The following is an 18,035-nucleotide window of genomic DNA, read 5'->3' as shown; positions in this document are numbered from 1 at the left end:
TTGCACACTACAGTAACTAAACAATTATAATTCTGTAAAATATGGAATATTTTTTATGTGTTTAAATAATTCAAGTCTACACGATTACAATTGTTTTATTATCCATCTTGCTTCATCAAAGTTGCTTTAAAATGAGTGATTTTCCCACTCTTTTTTTCAAATTTTCTTTGGGGAAGACCCCCCCGAACCTCACTTATGACAGTTGCGCTCACTTGCGATGCAACACACATCAACAACTTTTACACCATACCACTTTCAAATGTCACCAGCCGCCACTGCAGACCCTGTCCAACAGCATGCTGACTGCAGGCAAGTCATGCACCAGTATGCTGAGCTCTTATCTTTGACCCCTGGTCAGGCAGCTGGTGTTCACATGATATGGACACTGGGGACAGCCTATGTGTCCAAATGAAAATTCACAGGCAAGGGCATGGCTCTGTTGTATATTTGGGCCACATTGTAGGTGAAAGCAAAGTTTAACCCTTACAACCCAAGGTCCAGACAATTGTGGACTGGGTAGCTCTAACCACACAGACTCACGTTAGGGCATTCCTTGGCTTGGCTGGGTACTACAGGAGGTTTGTGAAGGGATATGGGCCCATTGTAGACCCCCTCACAGAATTGATCTCCAAGAAATGCCAAAGAAGGTGAACTGGCTAGTGACCTGTCAAAATGCTTTTGACACTCTGAAGGAAGCAATGTGCTCAGCACCCATTTTAAAAGCTCCAGATTTGTCTAGGCAGTTCATAGTGGAAACAGATGCCTCTTAAGATGGGACAGGAGTGGTTCTCTCCCAAACCAATGATGATAGCCATGACCAACCTGTTTCTTTCATTAGCAGGAGGTTACTCTCCAGAGAGCAGAGCTGGAGTGGAATTGAGAGGGAAGCCTTTGCTGTGGTTTGGTCCCTGAAGACATGTTTGAGTACCACTTCTGTCTTCAAACAGACCACTGGACTCTCAGATGGCTGATGCAGAAGAAAGGTGAAAACTCCAAACTGTTGAGGTGATCCATCTCCCTATAGAGTATGGACTTTACAGTGGAGCACAGACCCTGGACTGACCTCACCAATGCAGATGGGCGTTCCAGGTTTTTCCACTTAGACGATGAATGCTCTCTTGGGAAAGGTAAGTCTCATTCTTTTTCATTTGGGGGGTGGGATGGGGTTGTGTTGGAAATTGCCCCTTTTTGACATGGTCACCCCCACATTCTGCCTGGTATTTGATGCAATTTTGACTGGAAGTACACTGGGTTCCTGCGAACCAGGTCCCCAGTGCCAGAACTCTATCCTAAAACAGTAAAATCGTTTCCCCAATTACTAGTCCCTAGTAAATGGTACCCCTGGTACCTGGGGAAAAGTTTTAAGAGGGTCCCTAAATAATGCAGCATGTGTTGTGCCACCCTAAGGGACCCCTCACCAAACACAGACTGCCATTGAAGGTTGTGTGTCTTGGTGCAGATAAAAGTGAAAACACAACATGATACACAGCATGTGTGCCATGCCAGCAGACACTAAATGCAGTATAGGGATGTCGCCCCTACAGCAGGCCTTACAGCCCTAATGCAGTTAGCACTAAACTACATGTGTGGACATATCTGCATAAGCAGATATGCCCCTATGCTGGTCAGTTAAATTAATGTCAGTTCAGGTGACCAGGGGAAACATTTTAAGTACATGTGCTGGGTACTGGTCAAAAACGAGTTCCACAGCTACATGATGGCTTTACTGAAACCAAAGAAATTGGGAATCAACAGCTTGTATTAATAAACCCACACTGATTCTAGTGATGGATGTATTAATACATGCACCCAGAAGGCACCGTAGAGGTGCCCCCTGAAAACCTACCAACTACTAGTGTGCTGGCTGACTGGTTCTGGCTAGCCTACCACCACAGACAAGTTTCTGACCCCCATGGGTGAGTGACAATGCTCTAAGGAGGTCAAGAACAAAGCCTGTCTGGCAGAGGGTGTTTACACCCCCTCCAACTGGATGACCTGTAAATTAGCATCTCACGGCAGGGAGCTTTAAAGAGCCCAGTGCCTTTGGTATGTGAATCTGGCTTCCCTCAGTGGTAAAGGGGTGCCGACCCCCCCACCAGTCCACGGCCCATTTGGAACCCGGACTGGCGGGAGAATTAGTAGTCAGAGAGGCGTGTTCACCCTCATACTAGTTCCACCCGTGAGGTGGGCTAACCTGATGTAGACACGAAAATTGAAGTCTGCCATCTTGGTGATGGCAACATTAGGAACTCTGGGACAGGGTTATGCCCACTTCCCACAAGAAGTGGTCATATATAGGTTGTGTAGTGACCCCAGGCGTAAGTAGCCCATCGGCTACTACCCTACACTCCTCTAACACCTCTACATCCAGTAGTCAGTTGAGCCCCTTTCACCAGGAAATCAAACCCTACCGACCTGAAAGAAGAAGACGGACACTGAAGAGTCACAAGAGCAAGAACAGAAGACCAGCAACTGACTTGGCGCCAATCCTGCTGGCCTGCCAGCTGTCCTGTACAATTGTGCTGAAAAAAGTTGGTCCTGCAGCTGCCAATGCCTGCCAAAGCCTAGGAGGACGGACAGCTTTTTTCCAAAAACCTAGGAACTCCTGTGGAGTAGCGGAGCTGCTCCCTGCACCCTGCAGCCACCCCAAGAGACATGTGACTCTGAACAGCCAAAACACGACATCGGACACCGCCATGTCAATCGAGCCGCCTAGCCCAAGTCAAAGTGGGCCAACAGTTCCGGTGTGGTCCCCAGACCCTCCGAAAGATAAAGCCTACCTTCGGTTTGCCAACTTTCTGATGTAGCCTGTAGCTTCTTTGTGCATGCCCCCTCCACCGTGAGTGTCTCCAGTGACGAAAACCCAATGCCTCAAATCACCTCTGCAACTGGCCGCCCCAGCCTGTGGAGGAGAGGACCAAAGGTGTCACCGAGCATTGTGAGACCTGAGCCCACTGGATGGTTCAGCCCGACTGGCCTTCCAGTCCCTGCCTGCTGCGACTTTGTGACCAAACCGATCCCCATTGACTTTCACGGGGCACCCGACGCTGCATTGCATCTCTGCACTCGGCCGCCCCGGAGTTGTCTGAGGTAACCAGTTGGTGCTGCCTTGGATCTTGTCTTATACTCACCTTATGTCCTGAAGATTGGTCCCCATAAGTCGTAGTGAAGTACCTGTTTGTAGTATATGTCTTTTCTCTATAGGATAGCATTACCGCTTCTGAAAATTGCCCTAAGTGTCGCTTTCTGAAACCTACAAACGTTTCTATCTCGAAACTTACCTGATCTTGGTGCCATTATATAAAGTTAAGTGTTATTTTTATAAATTGATATGGATCTCCTTATTTAGTCAAGTATACCATTTATTGAATGTGTATGTTTTGCAGCTGTCTAACACTCCTCTCTGATAAGTGTTAAGCCTGCTCGACCACACTGCCCTAAAAGAGCGTCTTGGGCTTGCTAGAGCAAGCCTCTGTCCACTTATAAGGGATGCCTGGAATCTTTTCACAGTATACCTTTTTGGTATACTATATAAGGTGCCAGCTGCCAACACCAGCTCATTGTCACCGCTAATGTTCAACATGCTGCCCTGTCTGGTCCAAATTCCTCTCACAGGCACTGTGATGTTCAACTCATTGTCCAGTCGTTTTGCCTCCCACTGTGACCTTGAGTGGGCATCAATGTCCTCGAATGGCAAGGAGAGCTAGAACAGCCTGCCACTGTGCGTTATTCTGGTAACAATCTATGCCCACTCGAGGTTCTCCAGGTTCTTAAAATGTTCCACTGGTAAAGCACTACACATGGTTGGTCACAGGGTTTACCAGGTGTTCCTCACCCATTTAGTATTCACTTTTGAGTACAGCTTTTGCCCGGAAGCTACAGGGACTGGCGATTGGTAGCAGGTGACTGTAGTTCATGGCCACCGGACTTCTTTCTTGTATCGCTTAGGAGAAGGATGGCAATAGATACTCCCATGTATAATACAATTCCATAATAGGGGTGTTGACTCCATCTCCCTTAGATTTGTTTCTTTTAGTGTCTGGTGGTTGTATGTACGGCGTGTTACACATGGGTTGTGTAATGGAGACACCATGTGAGGGATGACTAAAGTTTAATGGAGGATACAGTGAGTGCTGCAGAAAAAGGAGGCTCTTGGACAGTTTATCCTTCTTTTGTGTTTGGAGGTGAAACCCGACACGCTGCTGGCCTTGTCACCTGAACCCTTGGAGACCCCCACAGTAGTCTGAATGGAATGGGGAACATACATCCCTTTTCTGTCTTGCCAAAGACACCTGTCAGCTACAGTACTCCGGTCTTCTTTTGGCCGTTCCGGGCACCACCTCCGGCAGAGTTCTGGCCAGGGACCAGAGTTCGATTCCCGCCTCGGCGGGGCTCGGGCTCAATTTCCTCAGACCGGTCTATTCTCGCCTCGGTGCCTATTCTAATCACGGGCCCCACGCTGCAACTCTGGGCAATAGCTTGCTTAGCCTCCACACCGGCCCCAACAGCGCTAAGGATGCCTGGCTTCACCCTGGGGGTGCCCAGGAGTGGACACTTCACAGGGAAAGCCAGGAGGGGTTCCACAGCGGTATGAGTATCAGCGCCAGGAAACCGCAAAGGCGACACCGCAAGGTGGCCGTCTGGTGACAGTGCGCTCTATAAGTACCTTGACATTTACATTTACATTTACCACCAAGCAGAGCAGAGACTAGCCAGGAGTATCTGTCCAGCTTCGTCCAGGAATATGCAAATCCCTCACCATTCCCTGTCCAGCAGAAGCCCCCCCACCCCAAAAAAAAAAAATCCCACAAAGACCCGCGTTAGCTGGAAGCTCACATTGTACAGAAAGCTCGGACTTTGGTTGGTCCTTGTCCTGGCTTCTCATCAGTAGCTCCACTGATGATAATCTCTAGCTCCCTTGAGCCACACATGTGTTCTTCTTATGGGCTTGAAGTGGTTCTGTTACATCAGCACAGAGAGTGCATGCCAAGAGTAGGACTCTGCTTGCTGCTGGTTTCTCTCATGGCTAAGACCAAGCCTATAGTCGTCCTGCAACTGCAACCCCGCATCGCAAAAGACAGCCTGCGTTTACGAGAATATAGAGGAGCAGGCGGAAGATCATCAAAGCCAGCCGAACCCTCTGAGGAGGCGAGCCGCCCACACTGCGGCTTGCCAGACCAGACTCAAGGATGTCTGTGCTGCTCAGTTGTCAACGACTTACAGAAGGCATCACAGCACTCCGGGAATGTAGACCCTGCATCAGCACAAAACGCCACACACCACACTTGACTTTGTGGTAGCCCATAACTGGACTTTTGGAGTGTAGTCACTTCTGTCAGTATCGGAGTTCCAACCCCCCTAGCACCTGTTGGAGTAAGATTTGACTGCTTGCCCTGGTAGGCAGGCATACTAAAAAAACTAACTTTGTTCCCCTGTTGCTGACTGCGCTTTCGACCAGTTATTTTCCACTCTTGCCTCTGATAGGGAAAAATTATGTTTTTTTCACTGTTCCTTTATATTTTGAAAGTTTTTTTCTTCATGTAGTTTTTTTATATACTTCTTTAGATTATATATATATATTTCTGTGAGTTGTTACTTTTAGTACCGGTATATAGGTCGGCACTGACCCTGGGCCCGCGTCGGAGTGGGACAAAAAATTGACCTGGTCACCAAAATTAAAGCAGGCCCCATTAGTGAATTAGATAGCTACAAAAAAGTGGCCCATGTTTGCTAACTGAGAGGCAGTTTCGAACTTGTAACGAGCACTGTATGAGTGTTTTGCAAGGGAAGGAAGACTGCATGCATTTGTGCTTGCTGCAGGCGATGTTTGTTTTAATATGAGGGCATTTAACCGTACAAACCGGCCCAGCAGGTCATAAAACAGGTCCACTAAGTCCAAAAAAAAACGTCCAACTCACTGACCTGTCAAACCAGACCTTCGGGCACTGCCTGCCCGAAAATCCTATAGGCCGGTCCGACCCTGCCCTGGCTCTTGGAATTCACCTGCTCGGATCTGTGTTTCTTACACGTGTAGATTTTCACACCATATTCTCGTGCATAGCTTGGGAAGCAAGAAAGAAAATAGTTCACACTTTTTCCAGTGAAACACTACATAAAAACTGTTTCTGTATTCTCCAGAAGGCTGTTCTGTGCTGGGAGGAGCGCCTGGAGGACGGCTGAGCGGGGGCCATGGGCCTGGATGCCTGCCAGCATGAGGCAGAGGAAAGGCACACAGGACCAGGGTACCTTTTAGTCTGGCGAGGCATAAAATGCAATATCCTGTTAGCCCTTCTATAAAATGTAAAGTATATTTTTGCTTCAGTTTCCTAAAAGTCGTCTGTGCTAACGCACCAATTATTATCACTATAATTGATTTTCACTTTATGTCGTCTAGGTTAGCGTATGGAAAACGAGTTGTAACTGAATCATCCTTGTATTTCTAACACCCTCAGGACTAGGTGAGGCTTCCCACCTAAAATATGTGTTCCTACTAGTCCTGTGTGGTCTCTGTCCTGATCAGTGCCTTGATACAGCCCACAGGTGAGCCCCCTGTGGGTCTTCCCCACTCTGCAGGCCCCAGGCTAAGGGAAGTTTGTTTGTGGGGTGGGAGGGGGCAGGGGCAACATCCTTTGGCTCCCATCAATCCAGCTGTACGGCAGTAATCCCCAAAGGCCTGAAGTGCCAGAGGTAAACAACAATACCAGATCACTGTACCCGGGCTTCTGACTGACTGTCAATCCTTCATTCCTCTTATTGACAAAGCAAAGTTCAGGCTCTGCACCCCGTGCTCCCCAGAGAGGATTTAATTCATACTGGCTATAAGCAAACAACCGACGTACACAAAAGTAAGTTCCTCGCGCACAGCCGGTAAAAAACACATGTACTTATAATTAAAAAATATAAAAGAAACCTGGGGGCATATGTATCATCATCTCCATTTGCGATTCTCAAATAGCGATTTTTTGAGAATCGCCATTTGAGAATTGCAAAACGGGATGTATTTAAAAAAAATCACACAAATTTTGCGATTTCTTAAAATTCCTTAATTGCGATTAGCAAATTGCGAAATCGCAATTAAGGAATACCTTCCCATTCATTCCTATGGGCCAGGAGGCCCATAGCAATGAATGGGAAGTCCTTCTCAATTTGCGAATCGCTATTTGCTAATCGCAAATTGAGAATATTTTCAAAGGTGCAAGGGTGTCATGAGGACACCCTGATGCACCCCTGAAATCAGCATGTGTGCACATATGGCGCACATACATGCCCTAAGGGCATGTATGTGCACCACATGGCACTTTGAAATATGCAAAAAAGTGCATATTTCAAAGAAATCGCTGGTAATTTGCGATTTCTTAAGGAGAAATCGCACAACTTGGGTGCGTGTTACATTGCATTTAAGAAATCGCAATTTGCGATTTCTTAAATGCTTACGCAAACTTAAGAAATCGCTAATTTAGCGATTCCTTAAGATTGCGAGGCTGAGATGCCTCATACATCTCCTTTTGCGATTTTGTATTCGCTGTTTTTTTGCGATTCGCAGCGTTTGCCAATACAAAATCCTTTGATACATATGCCCCCTGGAATCTGTGGCCTCAGAGTGCGCTTTCTGTTGACTCCTGCGAACTGAGTCCTAGTATCATTTCATAAAGCTTCACGGTGCTCGACTTGAGACACACCTTTGTGTGTATAATGAAGGCGGCACAGTCTCCACGTGTATACATTATAATATTCCTTTCTACCAAGGTTTTATACACGGAAAGATTTCTGTGCAAAAACTCTTTAGTAAGCGTATTTTTTTTTTATTTGGGGCGCCTTTGACTTTGTGTCCTGTTTTCCGTCCAGGAAAACAAGAAGGAACATCGGGCAAGGGAACGTAGTCTACAAATTCATAACAGCAACAAAAATTAAAGTAAAAGGTTTCTCTTTTTTTAAATCACCCCAACAGGCTTCTCATAAGCAGAGCCCCTTCTAAGACTCCCGAACTAGGTAATCCTAACGCCCAATTTAAAAAATAAAATGTGATTCTTTTCACCCACCTATGCACACGTACACTTAAGTATCCTTGATTGCCATGTTTACACCGCCATAGACATATATGCTTGGAAGTCCTGCCCACCTACTCGTTACACTACTGCTACTTTTGCACCCACTGCAAGTACTTGTCCTGCTACCTCTTCGGATAGTATTCAACTAATCATGAAAATAAATGTCCTCTACATGGCTTGAAAAAACTGCTCCCTGCTGTACAGTGTTCCTCCAATCTGCAAATCCAGTAGAGGTGCTCCATGTATTACTGGGCTGCTCATCCGCAGCGCCTTCCAAAGTACAGCGCCATTGTGAGAAGCGCTGGCCAGTTCCCCAAAATCACAGGCTGGAGGCAGTGTCAATGCTTCTAAGTTCAGACCTTTATTTTAGCTGGACCACTAGGTGTGGGCTCTTCATCCATTGGCTGGAGCCAGCCGGCTTATTCTGGAGCCACTTGAACCCCCTTTCTAACTGCTACTGTTTCAAGAATAAACACATGGCCGTAAAGCAAAGTCACTGGTTAGAAATGGTGAAGCCCTCTGGTCCTACAGGTGTCCCGCCTTAGCAAATCTTACACACAACCCGCCATTTGACGCAAAGACTCAAAAGGTTTGCTGCCTTTGGCGACATCATGGTCAGTGCTGACCCACAACTGTAGCCACTAAAAACTACAAGGCACTAGGTGCTTCTTTAACTGGACAACCAACTACATAATGTGGACACAGTAACCAGATCCCCACTATAAGACCTTGAACTGGACAGAGTGTCTTGGCACCCCAAATTGTTAGCACTGACTTTACTGGGGGTGGGACCCTTGTTCGGGCTAGGTGGAGAGGCGAGGGGTAGGGTCTATGGATTTTTCTTTTTTTACTGGAAACTCAGCAGCTGAGTTTTAGCCCACTGAGCTGTCCAGTGTTGACCCGGAAACCACTAGAACAGAAGGTCAGGCATATTATAACAATCTTACTACATTGCAGTTCTTGTCTCGTACTTCTGTCCCATTCACTGGAATTTGCTTAGTAAACTATGCAGTGAACTTGAAGAGTCCCCAACATAATGTAATATTACCAGGTATATTATTACCATGGGTAGTACTGCCAGCATCAATACTACACGATTTACTACTACTGTTCTAATACTAATCATACCACTAATAGTGGTATTAGTCAGTTTCTAATGCAACTGGAAGTATTACCCCTACTCGTACTAACTATATTGCCATGTCCTGCTCACCTTATTACTATCATTAATACTACGACTAATAATACAATGCTACTACCAATAACAAGACAGTCCCATTATGGTTCAAGTAGTTCTGCAGAGGTTGCCCAACAGGTAAAGTTGTATTCATCTCCAAGATTACAGACATCGCCTATGGAGTTAAACCAGAATTTAGACGAACACTCATGATCTTAAATGTATGGATTGCAGCACTGCCCCACATTTTAACCAATTTTAGCAAAGTACACCCAGATCCAATTCAGGATCCAAGAGGATTACAACTACTGATTGCTGGGTCTGGTGGCTCACTGGACTAAAGCCTTTGGCTTCGTGGCCTCTGGTTCAAATCCTGGTGGGTCGAGTCAGCTTTTCATCCTTCAGAGGTAGATAAAATGAGTGCCAGTGAGATGAATAACAAAAATCCGTTATTCAGTGTCAAGATGCCCTGAGGGGTGAATGTGCACTTTGCAAATACAAATGTTATTATGATTATGTGGGTGCATGTCCAAATTTGGAAATCTGCGAACAGGCTTTGTCTCCAAGCATCCAAAACTGAGATGTTGCTTCCGGTTGTTGCCCCACGTCAAAGATAATCACCACTGGGGGTTTTCGAGCTACATTTCTCAGCCCAATTCAAATCAGTCACCAAAACTCACAACACTCTCTTAAACTTTTACGGCTGTTTCTCACCTATTGATTGCTCACCACAACAGTGCCTTGGCCCAAACAGTCATGTCCCTCCTACCCTATTACATGAAATACAGGTGGGTTTACCATCCAAGCTAATAAGTAAGCTTCCAAGTGACCAGAACAATCCAGCTTGAAGCTTCGTCTCTCGCATTTTAGGTCTGTCCTACCGACAACTTTAGTTCTCTTCCAGCCTCAGCAGCATTGGCAGGCCAATGAGTCTGGTGTTGGCTACCAGCCTTATAGCTTTGCCAATGTTTGTTTTGTTGTTTTTTGTAAAACGTTATTGTTGAGGAGCTCTTCATCCTTCGCAGTTAATAAATAAATAAAAACACAGGCTAAAAGCCAAAATATTTTTTGGTCACAAAAAGTACACATTGCCATAGTAGTTTCAGGCAGTGAAGTGAACCACTTTGTGTGTGGATGTGCTCCTTGTAAAATAGCAGGAAGCCAACACTCACTGTGAGTGAGGTTATCCAGTAGTTGAAGTGTGCCGATCCTTTGGCCCATGCTGCATGCTATAGTGAATGACAGCTGAATGGACCAATGCTCCCACCCGCCATCGAGCACAGCATGGGGCACTGGGCCAGCCCACTTCAGATATTCTCTCTTCATCAGTGAGTGATGGCATCTTACCTGATCATATGTGCAAATCCACTTAAAAAGAAGTGCACTTCAGTGAAAGAAGAGGTAGGCTAATAATTCACTTTGCCAATGCTTTTTATTTCCATTTTGTACTCCTATTTATTTTTTCTAGCCGTCCTTGTGTTTTAAAGCTATGGCTTCAGGTTACAGTAATTCAAATACTACCTGTTTTCTTTGTGGCAATTAGGAACATAGTTTCTTGTGCTGTGCATTAAAACTTAAGGGTCCTATGTCTTTCTCCAAGAAAGCACCCATACTCTTCTTAGAAAGTCACGTGTGATTATGTTTTTATTGCAGGCATATGGTTGCACATTTCTTCTTTTTATTTTTGTTGCATATGGTTGCAATAAAAAAATAAACAAGCTTGCGGTGGCCAGACCTATAGGCTTTGTCAATGCTCGCCATAAGTGGTAGGAAGAGTCAACCAAGCATCATTCTAGTCAGGATTTATTTGTGGCTAATGTTAAGCCTCAAAGAACGCAGTCACACAACCGGAGGGATTCTGCTTCTATGGTTGAATGGTTCTATATTCAGATATTAGACAAACACTTCATGCATGTGGCTCGATCTCGAAGGCAGGCGACGATTTGGATTTTCACAATGACGGGGGAAAAAGTTAGGATTGTAAATGGGGGTGAAGTACTAGCTGTTCAGGGAGTGCTTACTGGGTGTTATCTCAACCACACCAGTTTCTAACATCACGGTCAAGTTTGCAGAGGACAATTAAATTGCCTTTTATCCACGAGAAACTGAGAATCCTAGTTTGCCTGATATCCCCCAGGGACAGACTAGCAGTCACCCAAACTGCAACTATGAACTTAAAGAAGTGGTCATTATTGAATGCTATAAGAAATGCGTAGTACATTTAAAGGGTTGGATACGAATTCCAGCTCCATTGTCAAGCCATCGAGTTTAAGTTTCACCACAAAATGGCATTTCTCTAAGGGGTGTTTGAAGTCGTTTTGAGTATCCTGGGTATACCATGGTGCTTTGAAAAGAGGTGGTCGGACAGAGCACAAGAACAAGACTATAGTCCAGGTTTAACCGGAAAACATGTCAATGCTAAGGGTCAGACAGGTCCGCCATACTTCCTAGACCTCTCATACGGATTGCTACTGCAGCCTATACTCCAAGCACTTAAGGTAAATGCAAGAGAAGGAACAGTCCAACAAACTTACATGCCACTGTCCCTTTCCCAGCTTCTTGGCTGCCCTACTGTATAAAATGGTAGCTGCTTTCTTGAGGTTTGGGGCAAACTTGTCCCTTAACTGTCATGAAAGTGAACATCAACATCACCTCAAATTGTGCATATATGAATGAGAGTAAGTGTGCCCTGTGAGCAAGACAAAAGGGACAGTATTATACTTTTCTACAGTATCTGGTGTACTGGACTACCTGCCCTTTGATCTGACCTACTCAGGAAAGATTATCTAATCGGTATGTTAATTGACGTGACTTATTTTGGAAATAAACCCTCTTGGTAGTTTCTCTAAAAGTAGTACCATCACAGATGTTAATTTCTCAATGGGTAAGGACAGAAACTGAATAGGGAAGGAGGGTCTACCGACCTGGGAACTTACACTGCATCTACACCAACACTCAGTATCCTGGAGGAACATCTAGTCCATAACAAGCAACAGGAGTACAAAGAAGTGATTCTAATGTTTGCAAGAGCAAGCAACGCCCTATTCCCAATTCTGATTGCAAGATGAGAAGAACAATAGCAAACGGATAATTTCAATGTTACCTGACAGAATCCAATGTCCTAACAACAGTGTCATTGGAGTGTATGTTGTTCGTGAAAAGTAAAAACACAAAACAAAATTGTGTGCTATCTGTGCATACTGTGACACTGATAAATGACGATTGACCAGAACTCTACCTGCACTTACCACCATTGTTAAAATAACCACTAAAAACATGTTTAAAACTTGTGATCAGATCCAAAGTAAAAACACAAATATGTATTCTGTGACTTGACTTTGTGATGTAGTCATTTCCTTGAGACAAAACACAAAGTTCCCTTCTCCTTCTGCTCTAAAAACATAAGGATTCGATCCTCTCATTGGATTGGTTAACTTATAGTAAGGCCATACACTGAGATATGACAAATTTTACCAGGTTGTTGAATTTACAAAAATATATAAAATCAAAATGTTCTGAGTAGAAGGAGAAGGGAACTTTGTGTTTTGTTTCAGTATCTATACCCATCCCTTTTCCAAGTACTAGGGTACCTCCCAAAGCTTTTTGAGGTCTTTTTCTTGAGGCCTACGGTACTGTGTGTGCCAATGCTGCGTCCTCCTCTTTCAAGGACTGTTGGCAGGCAATCAGTTGACACGGTCATTCTGCCACCCATCCAGCCGCATTCAATGATCAAGACCTTCCATAACATTGTATTTTTAGATAGGGTCCCCATGCTAGAGTCTAGTTACAACCAGCATGTGTTAAAGCATCTCTACAGTTCTTATTTCTTCGGCATCTTCAAGGGACCAAGGTCTGGAAGATAACTTTGTTTCATGGAAATAAAGCATAAAAAGTATAATTATTGTCCAAATTCAAGGGAGATACATAGATTACACCTCTTCCTTTATTAGGACACGTTTCTAGTTCACCAGTTGCATTCTTTATTCTAATGTTTAAATGACACCCGTGAATAATGCAATGCCAGTCAACACTATCTTCTTAGTTCTCAGGCTAAGTGCAAACTCACAAAAATAAATGTGGTTGTATTAATATTTCCATGATCGTACTGCAGCTCTTTAGCAATTACACAGAAGTTTATACCAGCAAAACAGAAGAGGCAAGTTCTTTTAATTTTCAGTTTAATTTAAAAAAAAAAAAAATATCCATTACCCATATCTTAAGGTTGATAAACTTTCTGTTTGGTCTAAGAACTAAACCACAGAACATTAAATAATCGTAAAATGAAATGTGCATTAACAACCGTCCGAGCTATTTCTACCGTAAACAAAACAGTAACAACTGCTTCTGGTAGCCATCGTCAATAAAACATAAGTTGAGAAAATACATTCTTATAAATATAAAATTGCAGGCCTGCTGGCAGGTAGAAAACCTGAACTAATGATTACTTACATTTTCAGATACAGGGATGGAGTAGGCCTTGTGCTGAATTGTTAAGGCTAGGAGCCAAAGTGCAAATCAGTAAGAACAGACAAGGAGTATGGGAAGCAGCGACTCGTAAGGTTTGTCTATTGCCATATGATCAACCCAAGTGGTTTTCAATATTTGTCAATGGGATTACAGAAGACTTTGGAAGATATGTCCTGGGCTGTGTCAGGTTAGTGAGGCCTGGACAGCGTTGAAGGCAAAAGATCAGATTGTTTATTAGAACATTGCAATGTTGGGAGCTCCACTGAAGAAAATGGAGTAGCTCCGGGCTTATAATGTCTGGTATAAGGCTTCTACTCCAACATTCCAAAGTTTGTCTTTCTGTTTCTCCCTTTTTAATTTAGTGAAATGTCTAATAGCTTTAAAGCCCTTCTGCCTCAGGCTATGCCAATTATTAAAGGCCCTCTCCCTCGTTATGGACACTTGCATGCGGCTTGGACCTATAACGTGGGTTCAGGGCCTTTAACAATCAGTATAGCCCTTAGCAGTAGGCTATTATATGGATTTTAGTTACAAGCAGATCAAATCACAGTGGAGGATGACTTCTGACCTTACTGTTAGCCAACAGATAGTAACAAGAGGGGTTCCCAATCCTCCCATTATTGCCTAGAGCAAAGGCAGAAGTCAGGCATCCCTCCTGTGCACAACTGATTAAGGCACAGGGGTCCTGAACTTTCTAAGCCAGTAATTTTGAGATTTGAGAGGACTACGTTTCACTCACAGAATACCATTTTACAGACACTTTCTTAAATGGCAACCACTTTTGGAACTCCTTGGCACAAGTATGATCACATCGTATTGGCACCAGAGGAAAAAAGTTTAAACCTTTTTTTCTGCTCCATCCATTAATGAATTGTTTGCCTTTATAGTGTGTTTTAGGAGACATGTTAATAATATTCAGTGTTAACTGTGCATGTTTTATCTTGTAAAGCTCTCCGATACCTTTGGCCTGGAGCCCGCTAACAAAACATTCCCAATAAAATAGTGAAAAACCTAAGCTGATGAAAGATGTCATAATAATGCCCTGTCACCATTAGACAGTAAGACAATGCAAGAACAGAAATCCGCTTAAATTATTGAAATAACTTTCTTCCCATTCCAGAGTTCAACTTGCATTACACTTAATACAATTCCCATTTTAATACCTCCACCACCTAAGACGCATTGTTTCAAGTTCCAGTGCCTTCTAAATATCTCTGGTCACAGCTTTTAGGGTAGAAATGGCAAACAGCAACGCCTATCAATGAAGAACAGTAGGCATAACAGAAAACTGAAGTGCTCTATGAAATACTTTTCCAAAGATAACCTATTTTCTGTTTGATGGTCTCATTTTGTCAATATACTTGTGAAGTCTTTCTAGTGCAGTTCAGAGTTCATCCTTTTTAGTTTTCTTTTTCTTTGCTGGAGGTTTAATTGTTTCGAGTTTGTGTGTTAATACATCAACTATAACTTTTGCATCCTTGCTGTTAATATATTCACCATGAGCACTTCTCTTTTTTTCACCCAAGTACGGATACCATTTTACTGATGGATAGGCTTGGACCCCAGCACTGCCACATGTGCGGTCATATGCTTGGCAGTCCACTTTTCCAGCTTTTACTTTCCCTTTGAGAGTCCTGGCAATCTCTTCAAATTCTGGAGCAAAATGTTGACAAGGACCACACCAGGGAGCATAAAAATCAATCACCCAATGATCTTTGCCAAGAAGTACCTGGTTCTTGAAACTTTCAGGCGTCAGATCAATGGAAACTCGCGGAAGAAATCCGAGAGCCCAGTTTCTGAGAGAATAAGAATCCCTTTGCCAACCACTGTACTTATAATACTGGTAAGCTGTATTTGGGTTTTGGGGAAACAGTCGAATTTCGGGATACCCCTGAACATTTTCTTGGTGGCAAAAGGAAGAATATTTTTGGCAGTCCACGCTGCCTACACTGATTACTCCACTTAAAAGCCTGGCCATCCGTTTCCACTCTGGCATCAAAGCCTGGCATGGCCCACACCACGGGGCGTAAAAATCTACCATCCAGATTTCATCACGCTTTCTTTTCTTAACCAATTCATTAAAGGTGTCCATGTTTAGACTAACTACAGAAGGATTCATAAGATCCACAATAAACTCCAAGATTTGTTCTTCAGAATGATGCCCTCCATATTCATAAATGTTGGACTGGTTGAAGATAACTGTTGTTGGATAGGCTCTAATGTTGTGCATGTTGCACAGCCCTTCGTGGATGGTACAATCAAGGGTGCCAAACTTTACCTGGCCATTGAGTTGCTTTGATGCTTTTCTCAATTCTGGCAATAAGGCACGGCAAGGAGGGCACCAGGGAGCAAAAAAGTCAACAAGCCAAAGCTCTTTTTCATTGCCAGGAAAGTTGTGTGGTCCAAGCGTTACAACATGAGCAGCAACACTCTCTTTAGCAAAGGCAACAATGTCATAGATAATCTTCTTTCCATGATGAATTTCATAATCCTCTATTCCTTTCCCTTTAAATACTGCCACACAAGACTGATGAACATATAGTTGACTGCAGATATCCTGTGCTGAACGGCAATCAAACTTTCCAACCTGAATATGCTCCCTTTTCAATAAAGCTTTCAGTTTTTTATACTCTGGCCTGCCTGACTCCAAGTCTTCGCCAAATGTAAAGAAAATCAGCCAACGATTGTGAGCCATTTTGCTCTGAAACAAATCAGCACTGATAATTTGAAGATCTGGTAGATGTTGCATAACTTCGGTATATATCTCTTTAGCTTCTAACGTACTGACAAACAAAACACCTTCTTTATTTTTATTCCTTATGTCTTGCCCTGGTGGAAAGTATGCTGTTGTACTAGATTGAATTTCCAAATTGTCACATAAGTTGCCCTGCGTAGTACAGTCCATCCAGCCAACATTAGCGAGACCTTCCAACATTCCAGCCAATTTAAGACGTGTTTGCAAAGACAAACAATCCCCTGTATCTGCACAGAAGGAGATCAGCCAACCAATACCAGAGGATGAGGACTCTTCAACAACAGTAGCAAGATTACCTGCCCATAGCTCCGTTACAGAACTTGAGACATACTGCATAGCAAAAGTGATCAAATTTTCCTTTGACCTGTCTCCAAAGTATTTTATGGTGTTAGTTCCTACTTTAAAAATGTGCAGACTTGGATAGCTATTAACTCCCTTGTTGCGACAAAGCATTCTATTATCACCACAGTTCACAGCACCAATGCGTATTATGCCATCCATTTCCTTTGCAAATTCTCTCCATGTCGGTGCCAAATCATGACAATGTGAACATCGAGGGGAGTAGAAATTGATAAACCATATCTCGCCTGAGTTCACAGCAGCATCAAATTCTCCAAAGTCCAGAGTTATGATTTCAAGATCGTCGTCATAAATCCCGAAATCATAGCGATAAAAGTTCCAACTTTCATATCTTCCCCCATGCTGGTCGTCTTCCAGGCCTTTCTCTCCATATTTGTCGTACTTCTTCCTGAGATCATCGTCTTTTAGTACTTCATATGCTCGGTTTATTTTCACGAATTTAGAATGCGCATCAGGATCATTCATATTTTTGTCCGGATGCAGTCTTAGCGCTAGCTTCTTGAAGGCTTGCCTAATTTCTCTACTGCTTGCTTCTTTGGACACGCCAAGTAAGTTATAGTAATCATCTGCAGCGAACACTGAAGAAATCAGGCATACAAAAAGCAGGCACAAAGCAGTTCTTGTAATACGACCTTTGGGAAGACTGAATTCCATTGCCATACTCAAATGTGCCTCAGTTCAAACAAAGTTCATAAACAGTAGCTATTAGCGATCCCTTTCCTCACTGAGAACACATGGCTACTTTTTAATCATTTGCATTGCGCGTAATCATTAATGGTTTTTCGTGCACAGTCTTATGAACGTAAATTATCTTGAGGATACAGACAACACCACTATTGTTCCAGTTCGCAACTTCAACAGACCTTTCACTGCCGGTTGTTGCGGCTGTCACTGGGATCTCTCGCTGATTTTGTTGGTGCGCTTGTTTCTTCCACGGATGATTTACTGCATCGGATGCTTTCACAGACCTTTGCCAATTGTCGGTGCTTCTACTTCTTGCAGTTACTGATGTTTCGCAGGTGCCGTCGTTTCAAAGGACCTTCCTTGGCTGATTCTTGCACAGGTTGAATTGCTTTCGACGTCGGAGTTTTTGTGCGTTTTTCACTTACTCGGATCTTCCTTGGATGCTGTTACGCATCTGCCGCCATGGATGTCTGAGACTATTTCTCGCTGGCGTGCCAGCTTTTCAGCATACCAGTAAATTTCAGTGGTGTTTCGGGGAGCCGGT

At 43.8% G+C, this 18,035-nt stretch overlaps 1 protein-coding gene across 1 annotated transcript; it reads right to left on the bottom strand.

Annotated features, from left to right (window-relative positions):
• Positions 1–13,389: 13,389 nt before the first annotated feature.
• On the bottom strand, positions 13,390–17,677 carry DNAJC10 (DnaJ heat shock protein family (Hsp40) member C10). Its single transcript, XM_085612835.1, has one exon. The coding sequence runs from the start codon at positions 17,465–17,467 to the stop codon at positions 15,077–15,079; it is 2,391 nt and encodes a 796-aa protein (XP_085468961.1). The 5' UTR covers positions 17,468–17,677; the 3' UTR covers positions 13,390–15,076.
• Positions 17,678–18,035: the final 358 nt, after the last annotated feature.

The sequence above is a fragment of the Triturus cristatus genome, chromosome 1_2, assembly GCF_964204655.1.
Source record: "Triturus cristatus chromosome 1_2, aTriCri1.1, whole genome shotgun sequence".
In the NCBI taxonomy this organism is placed as follows: domain Eukaryota; kingdom Metazoa; phylum Chordata; class Amphibia; order Caudata; family Salamandridae; genus Triturus; species Triturus cristatus.
The sequence above is the reverse complement of the archived record's forward strand: the minus strand, read 5'-3'. Positions and strand labels throughout refer to the sequence as shown.

Coding starts and splice junctions, on each gene's coding strand:
- DNAJC10 (XM_085612835.1), bottom strand. CDS start 17,467: ATGGCAATGGAATTCAGTCTTCCCAAAGGTCGTATTACAAGAACTGCT.